At 39.5% G+C, this 26,905-nt stretch overlaps 1 protein-coding gene across 6 annotated transcripts in view; it reads right to left on the bottom strand.

The window, feature by feature from the left end:
- TMEM39A (transmembrane protein 39A) overlaps positions 1-21,759 on the bottom strand; it is a 38,132-nt gene extending 16,373 nt beyond the window's left edge. The window contains exons 1-6 of one of the 6 annotated variants that reach the window (XM_033211151.1): positions 21,660-21,735; positions 21,419-21,554; positions 20,063-20,249; positions 13,480-13,702; positions 7,150-7,233; positions 1,481-1,635 (exon numbers count right to left, since the gene is read on the bottom strand). In XM_033211151.1, coding sequence (XP_033067042.1) covers positions 1,481-1,635; positions 7,150-7,233; positions 13,480-13,702; positions 20,063-20,175 — 575 coding nt within the window. In that variant the 5' untranslated portion in view covers positions 20,176-20,249; positions 21,419-21,554; positions 21,660-21,735. Of the gene's footprint in view, positions 1-1,480; positions 1,636-7,149; positions 7,234-13,479; positions 13,703-20,062; positions 20,250-21,418 lie in introns of all 6 variants that reach the window. The other 5 variants (XM_033211150.1, XM_033211153.1, XM_033211152.1 and 2 more) reach the window with 5 other exon arrangements.
- Positions 21,760-26,905: the final 5,146 nt, after the last annotated feature.

Raw genomic sequence — 26,905 nt, 5'->3', positions numbered from 1 at the left:
AAGAAAAAAAAGCTGTAAACAAATATCGAGCTCTAGTTAATGATACATACATGCTGAAGTATTTAGAGGGAAGCAAACTGAGGTCTGAAATTTACTTTGAAATGCATCAAAAGTAAGATGAACTAATGGATAGAGGGATGGAGAGATGGACAGGTAAGTATTACACAATTATAGTAAAGCATTAATAGGCAGGATCATCTAGGTGAGGATTACACTGGTGATAGCTGTAAAATTCTTTCAACCTTGTTGAATGTTTAAAAGTTTTTGTAATAAAATGTTAGTCACAATCCTAATACATATACATGTCTACAGCACTTGAATATGGCATACAGTAGACCCTCTTACCTGCAGGAAGACATTCCAACACCCCAGTGGATGCCTAAAACCATGGATAGTACCAAACCCTACATACACTATGTTTTTTCCTATACTATATATACATACATACAATAAAGTTTTAACTTATAAATTAGGTATAGTAAGAGATTAATAATAAAATAGAACAATTATAACAACATACTGTTTACAATTTCATGGAGAGAAGATTCATTCTTACAGTAAATCTTAGCAACCTCAGCATGATTTTTCGTCTTTCCTTATTAAGTCAAGAACTTTCCCTTTTCACTTAAAGGAAGCACTTTACAGCTTTCCTTTGGCATCCCTAATTGTGAGCATAACTACACTTTGGAGCCATATTAAGTAAAATAAAGGTCACGTGAACACAAGGCCTGTGACACCATGCCAGTCCATCTAACAACCAAGGCCACTACTAATCAACTAATTGGCAGGCAGCATGCATGGCATGGACATGGTGGACAAAGAGATGATTCACATCCTGGTGGGACAAAGTGGGATGGCGAGAGATTTCGCCATACTACTCAGAACAGCACACTATTTAAAACATAAATAGTGACAAATTATTAGGAACAGAAATATATGACAGTTTAAATAATTATTTAAAACATAATTTGTCATATATTTCTGGAAATTTCTATTTAATGTTTCTGGACCTTGGTTGATCTCAGGTAACTGAAACTTCAGAAATCAAAACCATGGATAACCGAGGACTACTTATTGTGCTTTTGTTACAGGAACCAGAAGATCAAAGTAATATGACCAACCAAGAGTAAGACCAGTTTTCGAACCACTGCATTCATCTAAAATTAACTACCATTTGCCCAAATATAGATAGCAAGAGGGGCCTTTACTTGGTGAAGAGAGATAATTAAAATATTCTCCACTGGCAAGATAGCCCTACATTTCAGGTTCCCCAGGAGTAGTCCTGGTTTATGCCTGTTGTCCCAACTGTACTCCAGTTTAGAAAACAAATTGTATGTTCACCATGCTCATGGATTTCCCAATTTTCTAAATGCTTCATTTATATTTGAAGAATTTCATTTTTCACTCTTTTATAGTATCGTTTACATGACCAAAGTATTTCTTAAGATTTACTAATGAATGGTAAAACTGGAGTACTCACGGGTAGCCAAGGAAAAGGAGACTGAGGACTGAATGGCTTCGAAAGAGATTGACGAGGGTCCAACAAAGTACCCATCCACACAAAGTGAGTAGTACCAAGCGAGCTGATATCAGAACCATGTAGTGAATCATTGATGCTGCACCTGCCTTAGTAGCCTGAAAGTTCGGAAGAACCAAAAGGAACATTTTACAAACGATCTTCTTCAAAAGTAGTGTGATTCAAGTAAGAACTTAATAGGTTCAGTGGAAGCTAAAATGTGTCTTTAAAAAATGAAATAAAAGAAAAACTGCCCCATCCCACTTTATCTTCATAATAATTGAAAATTCAGACTTCTCCAGGCACAGCTGTTTCCTTCTTGCACCCCGACAGTGCCATCTACAGACCTCTTTTAAGGTCTTATTATATCATCTAATTTGTTTACATTGAAGCTTCTCAAAGTATGTTCCATGAATCGTATTATTTTGTTCCATCAGAATGACCTGGGCTACTAATTGGACATGTAAACTCCTAACAACTTCCCTCTCCAGGGATAAGGAATAAAGTCAAGCAATCTATATTTTAACAAGTTAACCAGTGATTTATTTATGTATTTATTTTTTTTTTAATTTTTTTTTTTTTTGTGATGAAGTCTCGCTCTGTTGCCGTCGCCCAGGCCAGAGTGCGGTGGCTCAATCTTGGCTCACTGCAACCTCTGCCTCCTGAGTTCAAGCAATTCTCCTACCTCAGCCTCCTGAGTAGCTGGGATTACAGGCATGTACCACCATGTCCAGCTAATTTTTGCATTTTTAGTAGAGACAGGGTTTTACCGTGTTGACCAGGATTGTCTTGAACTCCTGACCTTATGATCCATCCACCTCCCAAAGTGCTGGGATTACAGGCGTGAGCGACTGTGCCCAGCCTGATTTTTTATGTACATAAACATGGAGAGCCACTAATTTATCTGTCTTACTTCCCACTGAACTATAAGGGCCTCAACAGCAGTAACAATATTTTTATTTTTCTTTGAATCCTCACCTCTAATCTGCTTGGTGAATTAATGTTTAATAAATGAATGAAGTTTCAAAAAATAATCTAATCTTCTCTGACAGATCCCTATATAAATAAGTTTCTTTTTTAACTTTTGCAAACATGGAAATAATGCATAATCACTTCCAATTCTTTTTATCACAGCTATTCAAATATGCTTCTTCAATTGCAAATCTTTAAAACCGACTAACTATAGTAAGTACTTGTCATAACTTATAACTCTGCAATGACATTTTCTTTCCAAATTAACTAGGGAGAAGAGAATGAGCAAAATGTACGGGAAAATGGAGGATCCCCATAACCTCTAAGAAAGCAGTGTTGGAAACCAGAAAGGAGAAAGAAAGTATCTAGAGTCAACAGTACATGGTAGGGGATAGGAGCTTTTCAGTTTCCTCCTACATATCCATTTCTTAGTTTACAGATCATATTATGGAGTACCTATAACATATATGCAATATACTGTATACTGAATACTATAGAGAGAGAGCATATATATGTAATATATAGTTGCTTTAAAATGCAAAAAAGCAGTTAAATAAATGCCATAATGAATGGCTTAAGCCTCAAACTATGGCTCAAGCTGTTCTCAGCCATAGCCTGGCACATAGCTTCACATAACTCCCCTGATACATACCTTCATGCCAATTTACCTCACATATCAAAGCTTAGTAAAGTTATTTAAGCTATTGGAGTTACTCCATTACCTCCTTCTCAAAAGTTCAGGGTTAGAAATAAAAAACACTGCTTCTGCCCAATGTCACCAGAGCACAGAGCTTGGATTTGTTGATTAATTTTGCCTTATTCCAGAGCCCAAGCCACCAATCACTGTGCTATATGTGACAGACCCTTTACCGGGTCCTAGGGGCACAGTGGTAACCAAGACAAACAAAACCCCTGTGTTGATGAAGCTGACTAACCAAGAAAAACAAATATTAAACTCATATCTAATCATTTTTATAATTGTAATGAGTGCTATAGGAAGAGTAGGCTGCTATGGAAAGTAAACAACAGGAGATCCTATTCTAGAGATAGCTTGTGTTAGTAAATGATATTTAAGCTGAGACCTAAAGGATAAGCAAGAGTTCGCTAGGTGAAGGGCAGAAAAATATTCATAACATTATGTTAATTTTAAAGTACAGGATATGAAACTGTATACAAATAATTCTCAAATATATTAAAATAAATGTAAATATAAAATCTTCATATGCATACAAAGATCAGAAGAAAATACAGCAAAATGCAGTCTTTGGCAGGGCGAGGTGGCTCACACCTGTAAACCCAGCACTTTGGGAGGCAGAGGCAGGTGGATCACCTGAGGTCAGGAATTTGAGACTAGCTGGGCCAACATGGTGAAACCCGGTCTCTACTAAAAACACAAAAATTATCTGGGCATGGTGGTGGGTGCCTGTAATCTCAGCTACTTGGGAGGCTGAGGCAGAAGAATCACTTGAACCCAGGAAGTGGAGGTTGCAGTGAGCCAAGATCATGCCATTTACAGCCTGGGCAACAAGAGCAAAACTCCATCTGCCCTCCATCCTGCAAAAAAAGTGGTCTTCCATAATGAGACTGTGAGCAATTTTTAAATGTCCTGCTTTATATTTTAGTATTTTCCAAATTTTTTTCAATAAAATATACTAACTTCCTATTTAGAAAAACAATTTTTAAAAAGAAAGTTGCTTCAGGTTGGTAAAAGAACAGCTAAATTTATTTCTAATCTTGTGAAGCAAGTACATAAGTAGAGTTAGCCTGGAGGTGAACAGGCAGAGCTGGCCTGGAGGTGAATAAACAGACTCTACCTACATGGAGAGGTAATCCTCTCTGAATAGCATTTCCGTTTATGAATTAATTACCAGCAGCCTCTCCTTTAATATTATTGATCTTTCTCAGGGTAGGGATCCTTTCTGTGATATATGCAACAAAAGGAGGAAAACATATTTTAATGGAAGGAAGGAAAGATGATTTATGATAGGTTTTATCCAACTAATTTAGATATTTTAGGAAGAAAATCACTATACAGCTCTTATTTTAAATTTTTGAATAGGTAATACATTCACATCACTCAAAACACAAAACATGTAACAGTGCTTGTAGTGAAAAGCTTCCCACCTGCTGATCCTGTCTCCTAGCCACCAACTGTGCAACTGTTATTAGTTTGTATGTCCTTCTGGAAACAATTTATTCATATATAAGCAAATATATTTTGTTCCCTCCTCCTAATTTATTATTATTTTTTTGAGATGGAGTCTCGCTCTGTTGCCCAGGCTGGAGTGCAGTGGCACGATCTCGGCTCACTTCAAGCTGTGCCTCCCGGGTTTATGCCATTCTCCTGCCTCAGCCTCCTGAGTAGCTGGGACTACAGGCGCCCTCCACCACACACGGCTAATTTTTTGTATTTTTAGTTTAACCGTGTTAGCCAGGATGGTCTCGATCTCCTGACCTCGTGATCCGCCTGCCTCGGCCTCCCAAAGTGCTGGGATTACGGGGGCGTGAGCCACTGCACCCGGCCACTCCTGTCTCATTTTAAACACTGTTCTGCACCTTGCTTTTTTCACTTAACACCTTGGAGGTCAATACATAAACACATCTTTATGTTTTCAATGGCTGTATGCTATTCCATTATGTAGATGTACCAAAATTATTTAAACATTCCCTTCCTGATGAATATTAAGTTACAGAATTAATACTTTGATAAAACCATGTTTAAATTTAGCTTAAGTATTCTGTTTCCATTAAAAACTGCAAGCCTTGGCCAGGCGCGGTGGCTCACGCCTTAATACCAGCACTTTGGGAGGCCAAGGTGGGTGGATCACTTCAGACCAGAAGTTCGAGACCAGCCTGGCCAACATAGTGAAACCCTGTCTCTACTAAAAACACAAAAATTAGCTGGGTATGGTGGTGGGTGCCTGTAATCCCAGCTACACAGGAGGCTGAGGCAGGAGAACCACCTGAGCCTGGGAAGCAGAGGTTGCATGAGCTGAGATGGCGCCACTGCGCTCCTGCTTCAACCTGGGTGACAGAGCGAGTCTCCATCTCAAAAAAAAAAAAAAAAAAAAAAAAAATTGCAAGCCTATTCCAAGTAAGGCTATGCAAAAGCTGCTATACTACTTTTAGGCCATTTAAGTTATAATCTTTGCAGCAACAAGGTAGAAACCCCAGTTTTGAAGGGTTACACACGAACTGGGCATACTAACTGGACAGGTACAAGCAGCCATTTCCAAGTAACTGAAGGGATGAAACAAAATCATTTCCTATTTTAACAAATGAAAACATAAAATTCCATTGAGATCCTCTAAAGAAAGAACACACTTTCGCAATAGACTGAAAAGTGAGTTTCTATTTTCATCCTCTAAATAAAAACTCTGAAAGAAAAGATTATAAACAGACGTTCCTACTGTGAAAAACAAGCAATCCTACTACCCATGCTTTTTGGTTAACTTCAAATGGTTTTCAGATCTTGACTTAGTATTTCCAATTATTCTGCTTCCAGAAATAGGGTTCCTGAAAATCAGAGCTTACAAACACAGACTTTCCACATATGTTTTGGGAAAAACAAGTTGACTCTCAATTATTTGTGATTATAGTAACTATTCATTTAAAATTTCACACTGAATTATAAATTCCAAGATTAAAATCATTAGCCACTTCAGCTAAATTAACATTTTTTGTTTTTGTAATCACAGGGCACAGGATAACAATATTTTAAGAAAGCACATTTCCCTGCCTCATTGGGACTTACAAATACATGAAAAACGAGGCCAGGCACAGTGGCTCATGCCTGTAATCCCAGCATTTTGGGAGGCTGAGGCAGGTGGATCACCTGAGGTTGGAAGTTCGAGACCAGCCTGACCAACATGGAGAAACTCCATCTCCACTAAAAATACAAAATTAGCCAGGCGTGCTGGTGCATGCCTGTAATCCCAGCTACTCGGAAGGCTGAGGCAGGAAAATCGCTTGTACCCAGGAGACGGAGGTTGTGGTGAGCCGAGACTATGCCACTGCACTCCCGCCTGGGCAATAAGCGCGAAACTCCATCTCAAAAAAAAAGACAAGAAAAGAAAAATGATACCAATGGCTAGCTTTGTCAACAACTTTTAATTTTAAAAAGATCATTTAATATTCTCATTCTTTGTCATTCTGCTCACTAAACTTAGATTCTAATCTTCAGATTAATCCCATACAAATTCTGACAGTCACTGCTTTTTAAAAATTCTAAGAAACTCAAATAAATGTTTCTTGCTAACAATCTTCTCAAATGGTATATATAAACAGTATCAAGTGAATATTATCTGGAACTGAATGTTTTAGGTACAACTGTATGTGTATAGATAACACTTCATATTAATAGTTACCTGACATTCATCCTATTTTTACTGAAACTATTTAAATTTTTAAAATTGTACTGAAAAACTCAGAAACAGAACACAAGCTCTGACCCTACAAAAGAATTTTCTAACAGTTTTTGACACTTGAATTTTAAAAAATTACATTGCAGGGAAACCTTTCTTAAAGTACTAGCAGAACTCACATGGGAGTAAAGTAATTTACTGTTTTATTAAACTGGAACTGGTCACATTTTCAGCCTGCACCCATTCTAGTAACTAACTCTATCTACATGTGATAGAATATAGTGAATGAACTGTTACCTCTGAGATGAGAGCCCATACAAGCCTCCTCGCAAGCATCACTGTGATGAATGCTGCCAGATGATAATCAATGAGATGAAAATTCTACAACAGAAATAAATAACTAAATAACTACATCAGAAAGAAATATGATGTGTATTCAGCTGGCACTACTACAAGAATAGAGGTTTATCCCTCGAAAGATCTTCCTTAGATCATCACACCCTTACAGATTATGGGAATATGAGAGATCCTGAACAGACTATGTACCTTCTACTTCTCCTTTCACAACAAATTGCTTTAAGTTTTTAAACACTATTTTAAACTACCTGGAATGTATTCCTCTCCCTTTTCAAAAGTATTACTGTACTAAAAGGTAAAGATTGCAGCTTTGAGTTAACAAGTTATAACCTGCAGAATTATGGCAAGAATAATTTATATAAAATGTTATATTTATAATGTCTCAAAGTTAATAGATCAGTTGGGATTCACAGTCTTCAGAAGTTTCTGTTGTTGGTCTCTTATGCAAGCTTATGTTAATCTAATTGGGCATCTACTAAACTCTCTAGTAGATGGTACATCAATTATACTCATTTAGTGTTTCTCTCTAATTTGATTTAGAAGTATGCCTTACATTTGGTCTCGTCTATAAAATAATAGCATTTGCCTAGATGCTGTCTACAGTTCCTTCTAGGTCTAAATCTGTATATATAACTGTGGTAATAAGCAAATGAAAAGTCTTTAGCAACAATATCCCAGGAACCACCAAAATCAGGATGTATTTTCATTTTGATGATCAAAAGGTCTATAGGTTTCCACAATTCCTTCCAGAATGAAATGTTAAATTTCTCAATTACTTAATTTAATAAATCTATACATGGCATCCACAATGTGCCAGGTACTCTCCTTCATACTAAAGATACAGCGTGAAAGATGACAGCCAAGGTTCCTGCTCTCCTGTCTTACTTTCCACTGTAGTGTGAGAGGGAAAGGAAATGGCAGAGAGAGATTACTATTCATTCCTTCTGCATCACCATAAAATTTAACTAGGCACTGACTCCTAGCCAACTAAAGGTTTATTTTCCAGCCTCCCTTGCAAAAACTACTTTTAGCCAAAGGATGAGTGAAAAAGTAATAGGCACAACTTCTAAGCCATACTCTTCTAAAAGGAGATGTCCCCTTCTCTTTTCTTTCTCCTTCCTGCTGGTCAGATATGATAACTGGAGTTGGAGTAACTACCATGGACCATGGTTTGGAAGAAGTATATCGGGGATGGAAGAGCAATATATACAAAGAGTCGCCATGCTGATGTTATATCATCCACCTAAACTTTTATTAAATAGGGAAATAAGTTTCTATTTTGTTTTAGTCACCCTGTTATGGCAGCTAAACCCATATCTTCAATAAATTTGTTTGGAGAAGCAGGGCAAGTAACGACAATAAACAAGCTCCCAAACAAAAGCATTTTAAATAGTTAAAACTGCTTGTAAGAAATAAAACAGTAACAAATAATGACTAAGAAGGAGGGAGGTGCAGAGCCCATTTAAATTGGTGGTTAGGGAGGTATCCCTCATTTGGGCTGAGAGCTGAATGACAAAAAGGCACCTGGCATTTCAAGCTCTGGGGACAAAGGGCCCCAGACAGAAGAAAAAGCAATCACAAAAGCCCTAAGATAGGAAAATATATGCCCAGTGTGTCTAAAAGGCAGCAAGAAGGCTGGAGTAAGATAATTACTATAGTGAGGCAAGATAGTTGAGAAGCTCTTGCTTTTAATTCAAGTGAAAAATGATCACAGACTAAACAGGGTGAGTAGCAATGGAGATGGAATGAAGAGGCCAAATTGAGTATACATTTTAGAGACAGAACAGCCAAATGTCAACAGAGTGGCTTGCCACTCCTTAGATCATTTCCTTTTCTCCCTCTCTAAGTATTATGGATTCTTTTTTTTTTTTTTTTTTTTTTTTTTTGAGGCGGAGTCTCGCTCTGTCGCCCGGACTGGAGTGCAGTGGCCGGATCTCAGCTCACTGCAAGCTCCGCCTCCCGGGTTTACGCCATTCTCCTGCCTCAGCCTCCCCAGTAGCTGGGACTACAGGCGCCCGCCATCTCACCCGGCTAGTTTTTGTATTTTTAGTAGAGACGGGGTTTCACCGTGTTAGCCAGGATGGTCTCGATCTCCTGACCTCGTGATCCGCCCGTCTCGGCCTCCCAAAGTGCTGGGATTACAGGCTTGAGCCACCGCGCCCGGCCTTAAGTATTATGGATTCTAACAGTATTTATCCCCTCCTATTTTTGGGACTCCTCCCTGCTCACCCTACTCCTCCAAAATAATGCAGGCAGATTCACTCAACCCCTGGCTAATTTCTGGGTCTTATTAATGCATCACCAGTCCATCTAAGACATTTTTAAAAATCAAAACATTGGCCGGGTGCAGTGACTCACGCTTGTAATTCCAGCAATCTGGGAGGCCAAGGCGGGCAGATCACGAGGTCAGGAGATCAAGACCATCCTGGCCAATACGGTGAAACCCTGCGTCTACTAAAAATACAAAAATTAGCTGGGCATGGTGGCGCATGCCTGTAATCCCAGCTACTCAGGAGGCTGAGGCAGGAGAATTGCTGAACCAGGGAGTCGGAGGTTGCAGTGAGCAGAGGTCATATCACTGCACTCCAGCCTGGTGACAGAGTGAAACTCCGTCTCAAAAAAAAAATCAAAATATTTAAGTGCCTAATACATCTTTTTGTTAAGCAAATCATGTTATAACCAAATCAATGAAAATGGTAATGTGGTTATGATTAACTCTTTGTAACCCAGAATATTTGATTAATCAGAGCCCTCTATTCCTATTCTGAATAATTTACTACTTCTAGCTTTTATGTTTCTTAGGGTTAAGACACATTCAGTTAATTGGTTGACAGCTAGAATACTTCACATATTCAGGTGTCCACATTTTCTTTTTGATATTAAGATCTTGGAATGGAAAAATAAAAACCTAATATATAAATCTGACAAAATTATTATGAGTGTAGAAGAAAACTTAAAAGACAGACCACATATTTGGGACAGAAGTCCTTGCTAGAGCCTCCTGGTCAGGTAACCACCTTCCACACTTCAATACCTTCAGTGATGGGAAATAACTTGATCTCCAGCAGTCCATTCTATCTTTGAACAACTCACTGATACAGGCTCCTTTCAGATTCACAGGCTAAACTCATATTTGCTATTTCACATGTTACTCTTGGCTTCACAATCCAATTTTAAGCTTTGTGTTAGCAAAGATTATGTGCATCAGATAAGTGAGCCAATCTACAACCTCCGTTAAGTGTGCGTTCCTCTATTGCAGAGGTTGGAAAGCTAAAAATGACATTTCCAAACTTTCTTGCAACTCAGACTCTAGATATGATTTCGGTTCTGTCAACCACAGGCATCATATAAAACTTGAAATCAGAAGTGAGTGAAGTTAGGGGAAAAGGTAGCAAAAGGCATCCATTTTTGATGGTAAGGGTCAAAGCAAAGGAAGCATTAATTCTGGAGTCAGCAGCTGTAGCAGCAGGTTCCTGATTATGACAAGAACACTGGCTCCCTCTGTTTCAAGGCAGTATTTGTAGGTAACTTTCTAAAAAGCTATAGTCAGATATGTTAGACTGGGCAAAGAACTCTTTGATGACACTGAAAATTCAACACATGAGAAGTTTCCAGGGGAATGTCAAACCAAATAGAAATTTTATAATGAACTACCCAAGAAGAACTTACGGAATAAATACAGGACTAAAACAAGAAGTAAAGCACAGCAGACTGGTCTGGACTTGGGCACTCACTATGCCACTATGTGATTTTTGAACCAGTTTATAGGTCTTACATTCATTTATAAAATGGGAGTCATATAATGGTACCTACCCATTTTGTCTCACATTCATTTATAAAATGGGAGTCATATAATGGTACCTACTCATTTTTATAAAGAATCAATGAGATAATACTTGTAAAGAATTGACTAAATATTGGCCAGGCACGGTGGCTCATGCCTATAATCCCAGCACTTTGGGAGGATAAGGCGGGCGGATCACAAGGTCAGGAGATCGAGACCATCCTGGCTAACACTGTGAAACCCCGTCTCTATTAAAAATACAAAAAAAAAAAAAAAAAGGTAGCCAGGCATGGTGGCAGGCGCCTGTAGTCCCATAGTCCCAGCTACTGGGGAGGCTGAGGCAGGAGAATGGGGTAAACCTGGGAGGCGGAGCTTGCAGTGAGCTGAGACTGCACCACTGCACTCCAGCCTGGGTGACAGAGCGCAAGACTCCATCTCAAAAAAAAAAAAAAAAAAAAAAGAAGAAGAATCTACTAAATATTTTAATGCGTGTTTGTTATTGATTGACACTGTTAAGACAGCGAGTATTTATTTATATAACTATATACCTGGAAAAGGCCTTAAAGAATATCTAATCCAACTTCTTCTCTTTAAAACACCATGGCCAAAAAGGATGAACGAAGTACAGTTCCTAAACTCAATAAGCTCATAATCTGGGTAAGAAAGAAAGACTATTAAAAAAAAGTTGGCACTAAATCATTGCAATTTTTCAATACAGAAACTGACATTCTCATCACATGATATTAAGTAGACAGAAGGTCAATATAGCAAGAAAATTCTTAATAGTTAATACCAGGAACAACCAAATGATACAAATATTTAAAACAAAAATTTTTATTCTCTTTCCATACTATCTTAAGGATTTTGGCCCACATTTCCTTTCTATGTTCACCAGGCTAGGAAGGCTTTCTAATCTTTATTAGTCCCAAACACATATATAAGAAGACAATAGACTTCTTTCACCTAGAGCATATCTCTATCACCCATTCAAATCTGCCATTGCCAACAACCTGTCAAGTCATCTGACTAGCCTTAACAATACATACACTTACATTTTTAAATTTTATTATTATTATTTTTTTCTTTTTTTTGAGACAGGGTCTTATTCTGTCACCCAAGCTGGAGTACGGTGGCCACAATCGTAGCTTACTGCAGTCTCTATCTCCCAGGCTCAGGCAATCCTCTCACTTCAGCTTCCCCAGAAGCTAGGACCACAAGTGTGCACTATCACGCCCAGCTAATTTTATTTTTTATACAGACAAAGTCTCACTATGTCGCCTAGGCTGGTCTCAAATTCCTAGGCTCAATCAATCCTCCTGCCTTTGCCTCCCAAAGTGCTGGGATTATAGGCATGAGCCACCATGCCCAGGCCTTACCAATATTTTTTTATATATCCATCTATGGTGAACCTTCTTTGCATCAAGACTATCACAGTACTCTTTTTTTTTTTTTTTTTTTTGAGACGGAGTCTTGCTCTGTCGCCCAGGCTGGAGTGCAACGGCTCGATCTCGGCTGACTGCAAGCTCCGCCTCCCGGGTTCACGCCATTCTCCTGCCTCAGCCTCCCGAGTAGCTGGGACTATAGGCACCCGCCACCACGCCCGGTTAATTTTTTGTATTTTTAGTGGAGACGGGGTTTCACCGTGTTAGCCAGGTCTTGATCTCCTGACTTCGTGATCCACCTGCCTCGGCCTCCCAAAGTGCTGGGATTACAGGTGTGAGCCACCACGCCTGGCCCATCATGGTACTCTTAATAAATGGAAAGAGAACAGAAGAAATCTACAATATATTTTTATGTACCTCACCAAAGACAGCCAATTTCTCAATTTCACTTGTGTGACAGAACCCAATTTTATTTAAGTTCACTATGTACCCAGCTAAAGGACTATATTTAGCTTCTCTTGTAGTTAGGAGTGGACATGTGTGGAAATGATGCAAGCCTGGCCCATAAGAAACTCTCCTTTATATTGCCCTATATTGTCTGGCTGACAGTGATGGGTCACAACCACCTTAGAGGTCACATGGTGGAAGACAATATAATCTCCATCAGCTTGGGTTCCCTGATTGATCACATGGAAGAACTCCTGGCAACCAGGACAACTGCCTCAGAGTTTATTTGTTACAGAAGCTACCATTATCCTAATTCAGCCATCAAAAGGGTAGAGTTGTTAGAATGTAGTAACACTGACACCTTATACTTACAAATTTAAAATGGTGTAGAGAAAACTAAATACCAAAACCTTTCTGTGATATAATAATAAATTATTTAAACGTTTTCTGCATTTTCATTTACATTTTTACTTCCTCTGGTAGTACTTATATTTTAACAATCTTATGAAATTTTATTTCTGAAAGTAATCTGTGGTCTAGAAGAAAAACATTTTATTAAAAGAAAAATTACTAAGAAAAACAATTTCTACAGAAAGGCTTTCCAGGTAGTTTCTTGGGTAACTAACATAAAGAACTTAAAGGCTGAGTAAGACTTACCAGTGATGTACAAGAAGCAGGATGATTGTAAGGATACCACCACACTGTTTTATAAATGTTGATGTACTGAATGAAAAGAGCAACCAACAGGTAGATGAAAAAAAGGAATTCAAAGAGTAGGCTCCCATCCACAGGCAAGTCAGGAATTTGGCAATGACGAACAGGACCTGGGGTGATTAAGGCTGTGATAGGTGGGACTGGAAGGCCAATAGCACTACCATTCCTGAAAGAGAAAACTATGGTTAACTCAATGGTGATAACCTCCACTGTCACAGAACATAAAGGGCTCCTGCTGTCTCCTCCATCTAACCCTTCACTGTTGGCTTTCCCCGCAAGACTCCTTCCTGGGATCCTCTTATCTTCTCCCTCCACACATTCCGTCAGTGATTTAAGATGCAGCTATGGCCTCCATTATTTCCTACATGATGAAGACTATAATTTCTCACCATAGAGCTCACTGCTAAATTACAGACACATTATTCAAATCCCTACTGGATATCTCTGTGTTCTTCCCTCTTATATATAGTCCTGACCTTAGTTCACGGCCCACTCAGTTAGTTACCCACATCAGAAACCTGGGAGTCATATTAAAACTTTTCTTGGCCGGGCACGGTGGCTCACGCCTGTAATCCCAGCACTTTCAGAGGCCGAGGCGGACGGAACACCTGAGGTCACGAGTTCAAGACCAGCCTGACCAACATGGCGAAACCTTGCCTCTACTAAAAATACAAAAATTAGCCAGGCATGGTGTTGGACACCTGTAATTACAGCTACTTGGGAGGCTGAGGCAGGAGAATCGCTTGAACCTGGGAGGCAGAGGTTGCAGTGAGCTGAGAACGCACCACTGTACTCCATTCTGGGTGACAGAGCGAGACTCCATCTCAAAAAAAAAAACAAAAAAAACTTTTCTTCTGCCTCTCAATGTCCAATCACTCTCTAAATTTCCTAGATTCCACTTTATAAAACTTTGTCCAAACTGCACCTTCCTCTTTAATCTCATTTGCTTTAGTTCAAGCATTCACTATTTTCACCTAAACTACTGCAGTAATCCTCCTATACTCAATTCCACTTTCACCAAACTCTCCAACCTGTTTTCAGGGATCTTTCTAAGGTAAAACTCTTAATAGTATTACTCTTACCTAAAAACATTTAACGGCTCTCTACTAATAGTGGGGTAATAGCCAAAAAATTTTAGTAGCCCTATGAGGTCCCTCAGCTTAAGAGACTAGTTTCACCTCATCACTCCTTCACATGTACCCTATATGATACTTATGCTATTTGCTTTCTGGAACATACATGCTCTTCTTTTGCATATATTATTCCCTTTAAATGTACTAATCACCTTCCATAATCACCTTCCTTAACTTCTCACATACATATTTACTGACAAAATCCTTCAAAACTTTTTTTACTCATTCTTCAAGATTTTTAAGCTACTCAAACACATTCTCTGTGAAGCTTATTCTCCTCTATCAAAACTGATTCATCTCTCCTCTGTGCTACCATAATACTTAACTATACCTTTATTACTATACTTTTTATATTGTTACATAATTTTTTGTATACATCTATGTGTTGTCTACCAGATCATAATTTTAAGAACAGAGACTATACTCTTCTTAGTTCACTGCAAATATGTATCTTTAGGTTGAGAAGGCAGTAGACCAATATAGTTATGAAAAAGAGAGATCCTTTAAAACACAAAAAGATGCAAATATTTTAATCCCTATCTTCTTATTGTTCTTTCTTCCATGCTCTTTTACAGATTAGAAATAGCTAGGCTACCTAAAGGTATAAGACGGAAGTAGGAGAAAAGTTTCCTTTGTTTATATGCCTGGGAATACTTACAGAGATCTAAGAGTCTACTGTTATTTACAGACCAAAGAAAAGAAGCTTGGCTTAGATACTTCCAAAGAAGATTTGAGAGAAGGAACAAAATTAGCATTACCATTCAACTCTAAAATTTCCAAATATAGAAATTGGTATGTAGCACTTACAGTACTTTAAGTGACTCATGGGAATATGAACTCTGCTCATTCTGAACAGTTAAGAATACTATGGCAGAAACTCAGAAGATCTAGAAGGGAAGAACAGGAACTGGTGGAGGAGGGTATGGAAAAAATTATAAGTTTCTTCTTCTCATTCCCAGAGTATATTCCAATAGAACAAGCCTACCAAGTAATACACTGTTAACCACCAATAGGTCTCAGAAGCATACCTGCTCAATCATAAATCAGTCTTTGAGGTGGGCCACAGCACTGTAAAAACTCCAGAAGGCATCATTCCACAAAATACAACACGAAAGGCAGCCTCTGAAGTTTACAAGTTGGTAGACTTGCATGAAGAGAATTACAACAAGAAGCCAATCTACTCCCTCACTCCAGTTGATTTATGAAATTAAAAACTCTGATGAGAAGTTACAAGGTTACGAGCCTCTACTCCAGACAAACTAAAAATTCTTATTTCCCTTCAGTCAAAAATACGCTAACGGGGAACACATGCCAAATTACTTGTTATAACTTAATGGTTAAAAGGTTCTTACAGAATTTTTCCCAAGTGGAGCAGACAAACGTGTTTTTACCATTAACAAAGTCAATAAAATGCTAGGCCTCAAAAAAGATATTCAAAACAAAGTAGAAAAGACCTACACTTGTCATACTCTATACAGCCTTGACTATTAAACGTTAAGCCAGAAAACAAAGAGACCAAGGTCAAATAAAACGAGATCTGGCTAGGTGCAGTGGCAAAGGCCAGCACTTTGGGAGGCTGAGGCAGGCGGATCACGAGGTCAGGAGTTCGAGACCAGTATGGCCAACATGGTGAAACCCTGTCTCTACTAAAAATACAAAATTAGCTGGGTGTGGTGGCATGTGCCTGTAATCCTAGCTACTCAGGAGGCTAAGGCACGAGAATTGCCTGAACCAAGGAGGCAGACATTGCAATGAGCCGAGATTGTGCCACTGCACTCCAGCCTGGTGACAGAACAAGACTCTGTCTCAAAAATAAACAAATAAAATAAATGAGAACTAGAAATCTGGAGCATCAGTGGAAAAAAAGTACTCCTATATAAATATAAAAGGAATCTATGAGATTATGTCTTCTCTATCTGATCTATAAAGTTGAAAACTTGAGAAGAGATATAATCATTTTTAAAACTAAAATAAACAGATTTAGTCAATATATCTCAGAAAATCAGTCACAGAGGTATTATTTAGGAAAAAATTCAAGTGTTATTCCTCTAATAGAATATTAAAAATAGGGCTGGGCGCAGTGGCTCACGCCTGTAATCCCAGCACTTCGGGAAGCTGAAGCGGGTGGATCAAAATTAGTCAGGTATGGTGGCACATGTCTGTAATCCTAGCTACTTGGGAGGCTGAGGCAGGAGAATCGCTTGAACCCAGGAGGCGGAGGTTGCAGTGAGCCAAGATAGCACCATTGCACTCCAGCCTGGGCAACAAGAGCAAAACTCCATCTCAAAAACAAAACAAAACAAAAATACATACATACATACATACATACATACATACACAAAAACAGATTTAAGAATCTGTTCAGAACCCATATAAATTCTCTAGCAATGAGTTGTGACAACACATGTGAAGTGCTATTCATCCAAGAAAGCTCATTAGAGACTTGATGTCCAGGGTTTTTATTGGGGGCTGGCCACATGGGCACCTTCTTCCTCGCAGTACCAAAATTCTAGACTTCCAAAAGGAAAGCAGGTGTTCAGCATAGCTACTCTTAGCAAGGCCTGCTTACAAGGCTTACATCTGGGAACCATGACTAGTAAACAGTTCCCTACAGTGAGATAAACTTTCCCTAAATAACAAGAATGGCTCACTGTGCCTAAACTGTTTATATAAACAATGTGGTTTATGCTGAACACCTGTGTTTTGTCCTTGCATATAAAGTTTGTGTGTGGGAAAGGGTTAACACAGCAGGCCTGAGACTGACTGTTATGGAGCCAGCAAGCAGCAGAATTTAGGGAAGCAAATGGATGGATGAAGGAAGAAAGATTCAAAGGCCTAAAGAGGAATAGAAGAGATAGGGAAAGCAGTGGTCATTTGGAAATGTTCAGGTAATGTTATTAACAAAGTATATGTAAGGAATAAGCAAAGGAAAAAACAGTTCTTCTCAAATAAGATTCTCCCTCAATCAGGAGCTCTCTAAGAAATCCAGAAATACACAATATACCTTCCCTTTTTAAAAGGATAATACTCTAAACACATTGTTGCAAGAACAAATCCCTGCTCCCCAAAGGTGGAAAGCAGGACAAAGAACTACAATTTCAATCTTGACTGTGTTACCAAACGAGCTCCTTGACATTCTAGAGTTTAACTTCACCAATCAGACCACAACCATCTACCAAACAGGGGCAATGCTCTCCTCTCCAGTTGACCTATGTCGGTCTTGCAGAATCAAAGGTATCATCCAAAAGTATATAATACTTAAGCAATTATCTATTTCCCTCCAATACTCTACAGACACTCCAGAAGTGAGTTGTCCTCATCTGGACACTCCTTCTTTCTATATATCCTTCCTAAAACTATATTATAAGCTATCTGCTGGTTCTTTCATGTTTTTATACCTCCTCCCCAGGTCTTTTATAACAAATTATTCCAGCTGCTTGCTTCCTACCAAGAAACAAATATAAAGCTTTCTTTTTCCCAATTTCTCTAGGTAAACATGTCACAAAATAATCACTCAATAATAATAATCTTGGTAACTTTTCAAACCATAAACAATTATTTCTTTCATTTTAAAATGTTGAAAATACTTTCTTCTACCCACTCTCTCCCTCCCCCACAGTTAATTGCTAAATAAACATACGTTAAAGAAGGAGAGAAAGGCAGATTAAAGCAACCATGGTTGGAACCTCGAATCAGGATAGAAGAGCTACAGTGAAGGCAGAGAAAAGAATACCAAACCCAGTCAAGAGCAGAGGTATTTTCCAAATGTTCCTACTTCTTCCCAGTAAACCATCTGCAGACTCCAAGTGCAAGCAGAAGCATCTACAAATGACATTTTCATTGGCTTTCAGTTCTTTTTAATAGCAGAACACTTTATTTTCCTTTCCTCATATTTTACATAGTATCTTAATATTTAAAACACATAGGAAAATGAGTCAGTCTAATTAAAAGAAGACTAGGAAACCTCAAGCCTAGACTATCAGGCCTGCCTGATCCATTTTCCCTTCTAAGCCCTCCTACAGTAACACCTGAGACACTGAAGAGCGATTTCATGGGACAGTCTGAGAACATTTTTATCTGAGAACATAATTATCGAGAGGAATCCTCAAAGCCAAAGTCAAAGAGAATGCACAAAGAACTGCTAGAGTTAAGACAGAGGCAAAGTTAGAATTTTTTAGCTAGCTAGAATCCTAGTTAGGGACAGCTAGGATTTTCTATCACAACTTGAAAGTACTGAATCAATAAGTTGATAGTATATATTAATAAAATTAAGGTATGTACCTCAAATAGCAAACAACTTTTATCTCAATACCTATATTAGATAGTACCTTTCTTCAAAAGCATTTTCGCATATTCTTTCTTATTTTTAAACATATAAAATAACATTATACGTAGAAAATGTGTAAAATTCAGTAAAGTTTTTTAAAGTTACTGCAATTTACTACTTCATTTATTTCAATATTCTGCTATGATGCAAACAGTATCACCATTTTTAAAATAAGGAAATCCAACGAACAGCAGAGTAAAAAATACTCTAGCATAAAGTAGTTCTACATACATACATAAACACAACTTGGATTAAAAATTAGTATGAGAATTGGAGACTGGAAAAATCCCTTCAAACTGGAATTTCAGGGAGAGCTCCACTGAAATGATGAGATCAGAACTAATTTTAAAGATTGGAAGAGGGATTGGAAAGTCAGGAAAAAAAAAAAGGGCAAAGGTCAGGCCTAGAAAACAAAAGTGCATTAATGCCATCAGACAGGCCTGAAAACACAGCAGTACTGATTGCTAGCTCTGAAAATTAAAATCAAGGCAAGAGAAAAACTTTTTTCAGGGAGGAAGGAGAAACTAGCTGGCAGAAATTATCTTGAGCAAATGCTTGATTAGGTAAAAGCATCTCTTTGCACTGCTACATTATCAAACCTCCTGATGGCATGAGCTACCCCAGCTAATAAACAGCTAATGTTTATTAAGACCAAACAATTTTCTGACAATTTAAAACTCTTGATGGAATCTGACTTATAATTTCAGCTGGGAGTTTTAATTTGCCCTCTAAAAAAAGAATGCTTATAAGTAGATAAACCATCACACTTACCTTGTATTTTCATTCACTTCTCCCTTCTTCTAATAGATAAAAAGGGGATAACCAGAATTTAGATGATCGGCCAAAAGAAAGAATGGGATTGCTTTCACTTTGTGGGCCCCATATCACATCTTTTTACCTCCAAAGTATTCTGAAATTCTGAATTTTGTCTTCAAAGGCAGGATTTCTCCCTTAGTGTCAAGAATTAATCTCAATAAGCAAATATCTGAATGACAAGATGACTTTTATGTTAGTCTTACTGATGATAGGACATTACAAATTATATATAGCCTTACTTTTTCTTTACCTGTTTCTCAAGCCTGTTCCATTGCCACAGCCCCCACCAACCAAAGTCTGCAAAGAAGGTAAAGCTGAACGGCTTAGCTGTTGCCGACTAGGGCCCCTCCTTCCACCGGGCATGTCCAGGAACCAGTCTGCTTCCAGTGCCACCTGTAGTTGCAACCCAGGTTAATGGTTGTCAACCAGTTTCAATTCTGAACGATAACAAAAACATTTAAATATCAGTAGACTATTTTTAAAGTAGGCAACAAAACAACGAGAAAAACTGAGTGAGCAGGCCTTACAAAAGAAGATTTTCAAACGAATGTTCCCAGTGTCTACTACCTACGTTATTCGAATTAAAGGACCATTCAGACTCTAATGGATCAAACCCTAAGTTCTGATCTAAGTTCTGTTAAGCTTTAGGCAAGTCATGATTTGTGTTTTTTGTCAATTGATTTGTATCATATGTAAGATATTATAACCAGATAGAAGTTTACAAGAAACATCACATCTTATACATTTCCTGCTCAATGTTTCACACTTAAATTCCTTGAAATATAGAAGAATCGGCACTTTATAAAACATTAGGTTTTGTTATCAAGGGATATGGGCTGTGAGTTCAGATGGTCACATATTATCTGACCTTATCCGAATAAGTTAACTTCTGAGTGTGTTTCTTCACTGTGGGGGAAAAAAAGTGTTCCCTGTTCTGTAGAGGTTGTCAGGACTGAGGAAGTGGAATGAAACGGTACCAGTAGTTCTCTTAACTGTTTAAAAGTAAAACTGTTCAAGTGGTATCTCTGTATGTTAGGGTTAAAATACTGAAAGTAACTCTTTAAGTGGATGTCCGCTCCGGAAAAGCTGGTGTAAAATCATATAGAAATTACTGAAACTGCACGATTAAGAGGCAAGTAAAAGATAAAGATCCTCACTGGAGAAAAAAAAAAAAGTTATTTTCATCATTCTACGGCAAATATCATGATTCTGCCAATATGGATACCAATGTTTCCTAAACAATACAACTAAAACCCCAAGGATGACACTGGAAAAACCCTTGTTTTCAAATGCTCCCTATTCCTAACAGCTTTCGGCTGTAAACGAATCCCAAGTGAAACAAAGCATTCAAACCGCTGGATGCAGGGGCTGCTGGTCCTTGCTCCATTAACGAGCAAAGGGAAAGAAAAGTGCAGGGAAAAACTGGGACGGAAGAGGTGAGAGTATGGGGTGGGGTGGGGTGGACTGCAGGAGACCACAAACTTCAGCAGACTGGTCCCAAAGAGAAGTCCGCAGAGAGGTGGACAAAGCAGTCTCCGCCGCACATCCAAGAGGGCCGAGGCAGGTCCAGGACAGCCGGACCTTGCGGCAGCTCAGTAATACTCACGCATGGAAAAGTCCCAGCCGGTGGGGCGGGATCCCTAGAAAGCGGCGACAACTTTACAGACTGGACCCCAGGTAAGGGAACTCCCTCCCCGCGTTGAAACGCTGCAAACCAGCTGCTTGACGCAGGCAGCCCCCGCCTAGAGAATCAAGAAAAGGTGTCCAGGCTTCGGGCTGCCAGACTCAGACCCAGACTCCGAAGCAGTTCCAGTGCCAGAGCTAAAGCTAGAGCCAGAGCCTGATACCTTCAGCGCCCATCCCCAGCCTCCATTACCGCGGAGCTGAGCAGACGTGGCAGCGCACGGCGATGACGTCAGCTACGCGACCGCGGTCCGCCCCAGCCGCGAGTGGGCCCCCGGAACCAGCCGGCACGCCAACCCCTCCCACTTGCACCTGCGCAGTGGGGTTCGCCTGCTCCTCTCGACTCGCGGTCCCGCCCCTTCCGGCCAGTATTGGCCAACGCATTTCCTCCCTTGGCGTCAGTCAGCTAGCGGCTACAAGGTGCAGGCGTCGAGCTACTGATCTTTCTTGTTGTCTCTTGGACTCCATGTGATAACCATGTACAAGTTATCACCCCCAATTTAAAGATGAGTATAGATTAGGAGGTGTCACCTAGGTTGACGTCATTGCTAAGTGAGGGAGCCCAAGTCCTGAAGTCCTGCGTCAGCATCCAACCCTGCGTTTATTGTTTGCTAAGAACTAGACAGATGCTGTGGATACAAAGTCTCAGAGTCTAGTAGAAGAGAGGAGACACCAAGAAAATACAGTAATTACCATTTGTTACAATAAATGCAATATTAAAAGTATGTCCAAGGTCCAGAGATAGCATGCAACACTAATGAATTCTGTCGGATGGTGGTGGTGTCAATACCAAGAAAAGCTTTGCAAAGAGCTTGGGGTTTCAGCCAAGACTCCACAAAGGCATAGGGGCTTTGTGGGAGAATGGCAGTCCTCCTGGAGAAGTGGCAGATTAAAAAGGTAAAGATCTGTGAGCAACGTCATGATGAGTTCAGAAATTGCCAATAGTTTGGTATTAGAAAAAAAGTGTCAAAAGGAGCATTTGTGTAATCTTTCACTCCAGAGATTTTAAGCTCCTTAATAGAAAGTTGTTTGTATTGACTGCATGATTAACCTTTATTAAGAATTTGTTGTGTCAGGCACTGGATTAGTAGCTTTACACATTTCATTTAAATCTCACAACATTTTGATAGTTTCTACTATGGTTCCTATTTTACAGAGGAAACTGAAGTTGTTGAAAATAGCCTTCCTGGCCAGGCAGGATGGCTCATGACTGCAATTCCAACACTGGGAGGCCAAGGCAGGAGGATCACTTGAGCCCAAGAGTTGGAGACCACCCTGAGCAATATAGTGGGACCTTGTCTCTACAAAAAAAGTTAAAAAATCAGTCGGTCATGGTGGCTCATGCCTGTAGTCCCACCTACTTGGGAGGCTGAGGTGGGAGGACCACTTGAGCCCTGGAGGTCAAGTTTGCAGTGAGTCGAGATGGTGCCACTGCACTACAGCCTGGGCAACAGAGAGAGACCCTGTCTCAAAAATAATAATAATAGTAGAAAAAAAAGAAAAAAAATAACCTGGCTAGTAAGTGCCAGAGCCAGAATTTAGAGCCAGAATGACTGATATCAAAAGCAGTAAATTTACTAATATTCCCAAATATTCCTAATGTCCTAAAGTATCACAGAGCTCTCACTTAGGAATACACAGAAGTCTCCAACTTAGGGTGGTTTGACTCACAATTTTTCGACTTTATGATGGTGCAAAACCAACACTCGTTCAGTAGAAACTGTACTTCCAGTACTCATACAACCGTTGTGGGTTTTTTCATTTTTAAGTACAGTCATGTGTCCCATAATGATGTTTCAATCAATGAAAGACCACATAAATTATGGTGAGCCCATGAGAATATAATAGAACTGAAAAATTCTTATTGACTAATGATGTAGCTGTCTTTATGTTGTAGTGCAGTGTATCCTGGTGTACACAAACCTGCACTACCAGTTGTATAAAAGTATAGCACAGGCAATTATGTACAGTATAGCATACTAAATAATGATAATAAATTACTTTGTTACTGGTTTCTGTATTTACTATACTATACGTTTATTGTTATTTTAGATTGTACTCCTTCTACTTATTTTAAGAAATGAAAGTTAACTGTAAAACAACCTTGGACAGGTCTTTCAGAAGGTATGCCAGAAGAAGGCATTGTTATCATAGGAGATGGCAGCTCCATCTGTGTTACTGCCCCTAAAGATCTTCCAGAGGCACAAGATGTGGAGGTGAAAGATAGTGATAACTGATAATCCTGACTCTGCGTAGGCCTGACCCAAACACACACGTGTGTGTTTGCGTATTAGTTTTCAACAAAATAGTTTAAAAAGTGAAAAAGAGGCCAGGCGCGGTGGCTCACGCCTGTAATCCCAGCACTTTGGGAGGCCGAGGCGGGCGGATCACAAGGTCAGGAGATCGAGACCACGGTGAAACCCCGTCTCTACTAAAAATACAAAAAAAAGTTAGCCGGGCGCCGTGGCAGGCGCCTGTAGTCCCAGCTACTCGGGAGGCTGAGGCAGGAGAATGGCGGGAACCCGGGAGGCGGAGCTTGCAGTGAGCCGAGATAGCGCCACTGCACTCCAGCCTGGTGGACAGAGCGAGACTCCGTCTCAAAAAAAAAAAAAAATGTGAAAAAGAAAATAAAACATTTTAGAAATAGAAAAAAAAAAAAAACCTTATAGAATAAAGATAGAAAGAAGGAAAATAGGTCGGGTGCAGTGGCTCATGTCTATAATCCCAGCACTTTGGGAGGCCAGGAGTTTAACAGCAGCCTGGCCAACATGGCGAAACCCTGTTTCTACTAAAAATACAAAAATTAGCCAGGTGTTATGGTGAACACCTGTAATCCCAGCTACTCAGGAGGCTGAGGCATGAGAATTGCTTGAACCTGGGAGGCAGAAGTTGCAGTCAGCTGAGATCACGCCACTACACTCCAGCCTGGGCAACAGTGTGAGACTGTCTCAAAAAAAAAAGAAAAAAAAGAAAGAAAATATTTTTGTACAGCTGCACAATGTGCTTGCGTTTTAAAAAGCTAAGTGTTATTACAAAGTCAAAAAGTTGAAAAAAATTAAAAAGTTTGTACTGTAAAAAGTTACAGTAAACGAATTTATTACTGAATAAAGAAAAATGTTTATAAGTTTAGTATGGTCTAACTCTAGTGTTTATAAAATCTATAGTAGCGTAATGTCCTAGGTGTTCACATTTACTTACCACTCACTGACTCATTCAGAGCAACTTTCAGTCCTGCAAGCTCCATTCATGGTAAGTGCCTTATACAGGTGTATAATTTTTACTCATTTACTGTACCTTTTCTACATTTAGATACACCAATACTTACCATTGTGTTACAATTGCCTGTAATATTCAGTACATTAACATGCTGAATAGGTTTGTAGCCTAGGAGCAATAGGCTATACCAAATATCCTCAGTATGCAGTAGGCTATACTAGGTAGGTTTGTGTAAGTATACTCTATGATGTTCACACAACAACAAAATTGCCTGACACATTTCTCAAAACATATTCCCATTAAACAACACATGACTGTACTGCACACCTTCCTGGAAGTAGAAAAAAATTTGACTAAAGTTTCATTTGGATTCCAGAAGAAATATGCTGTAGTTTTGGGGATACATTTTTTTCTTCCTCTCTATATTCACCCAAAGTGAGCCTCACTCATACAAAAACTGGGTGGTTCTGCCCTGGTGGAATATAGACCAAATGCCCATATGGGTGTAATATGTGACTGATATGGCCCATTCCTAGGTAATCAACATTATTTTCTCTTCCACCATTCCTTAACATGCATCCTAAAGCTGCTACTACTGTCAAGCTAAATTTGATCCTCACCTTCTGCATATTATGGCTCCCATATTTTTAGTGAGTCCAGAACAATATTCCTTAACTGCAACATATCCTTTTCTTCCATACAAAATACACCCCTCCTACCCCTTTCTCCAGATTTTCACTTCATATTGATCTTTTCCTCCACTGGAACCAGTGGCACTTAACTATTGCCTTAAATTGTAAACTATCTCTAAGGAAGCATATTTGTCTTCCCTACTAGTTCTAAACACCTGGGAGCACAGATTTGATCTTGTACTTCTCTGTATTTCCATATTTCCACAAAGCTTAGGGATATAACCATGTACATTTCAGAAAATAGATAAATATGGCTGGGTGCGGTGACTCATGCCTGTAATCCCAACACTTTGGGAGGCCGAGACGGGCAGATCACCTGAGGTCTGGAGTTCGAGACCAGCCTGACCAATATGGAGAAACCCCGTCTCTACTAAAAATACAAAATTAGCTGGGTGTGGTGGCGCATGCCTGTAATCCCAGCTACTCAGAGGCTGAGGCAGGAGAATTGCTTGAACCCAGGAGGCGGAGGTTGCGGTGAGCCAATATTGAGTCACTGCACTCCAGTCTGTGCAACAAGAGCAAAACTCCATCTAAAAAAAAAAAAAAAAAGAGGCTGGGCGCAGTGGCTCAAGCCTGTAATCCCAGCACTTTGGGAGGCCGAGGCAGGCAGATCACAAGGTCAGGCGTTCGAGACCAGCCTGGCCAACATGGTGAAACCCCATCTCTACTAAAAATACAAAAATTACCCAGGCGTGGTGGCGCTCACCTATAATCCCAGCTACTCAAGAGGCTGAGGCAGGAGAATCGCTTGAACCCGGGAGGTGGAGGTTGCAGTGAGCCGAGATCATGCTATTGCACTCCAGCCTGGGTGACAGAGTGAGACTCTGTCTCAAAAAAAGAAAGAAAATAAGTATTTGTAGTTCTATGATCACTAAATATATCTACGCTGACCTATATATACGTATATAAAGATATATACCTGTACTATACTATATACCTATATTGTCCAGTATCATGTTGCCCACTGTCAAGAAACAAAATTTCACCAAATTTAGTTTAAAGTTCTTGGCCGGGCATGGTGGCTCATGCCTGTAACCCCAGCACTTTGGGAGGCTGAGGCAGGCAGATCACCCAAGGTCAGGAGTTTGAGACCAACCTGGCCAACATGGTGAAACCCTGTCTCTACTAAAAATACAAAAATTAGCCAGGCGTGGTGACGCACTCCTGTAATCCCAGCTACTCGGGAGACTGAGACAGGAGAATCGCTTGAACCTGGGAGGCAGATGTCACAGTGAGTCAAGATTGTGCCACTGCACTCCAGCCTGGGCAACAGAGCAAGACTGTACTCTGTCTCAAAAAAAAAAAAAAAATCTAATCGGCTTTTATTAGTGATTCATGAATCAGGCAGCATCTCAGCTATGAAACAGAAAAGTGTTCCAATGAGCTGAGCAGAAGGGGTTGGGCTTATAGGCAGAAAAGGGCTGAAGAAAACAGAAATAAGGAACAAAAAGCAGATTGGTCATTTTGAAGTTACTTTCTTTAAAGAGTTACATCAGAGGGGG

Source organism: Trachypithecus francoisi, unplaced genomic scaffold (genome assembly GCF_009764315.1).
Source record: "Trachypithecus francoisi isolate TF-2019V2 unplaced genomic scaffold, Tfra_2.0 Lachesis_group0, whole genome shotgun sequence".
NCBI lineage: Eukaryota > Metazoa > Chordata > Mammalia > Primates > Cercopithecidae > Trachypithecus > Trachypithecus francoisi.
This window is presented reverse-complemented; position numbering and strand designations above follow the sequence as displayed.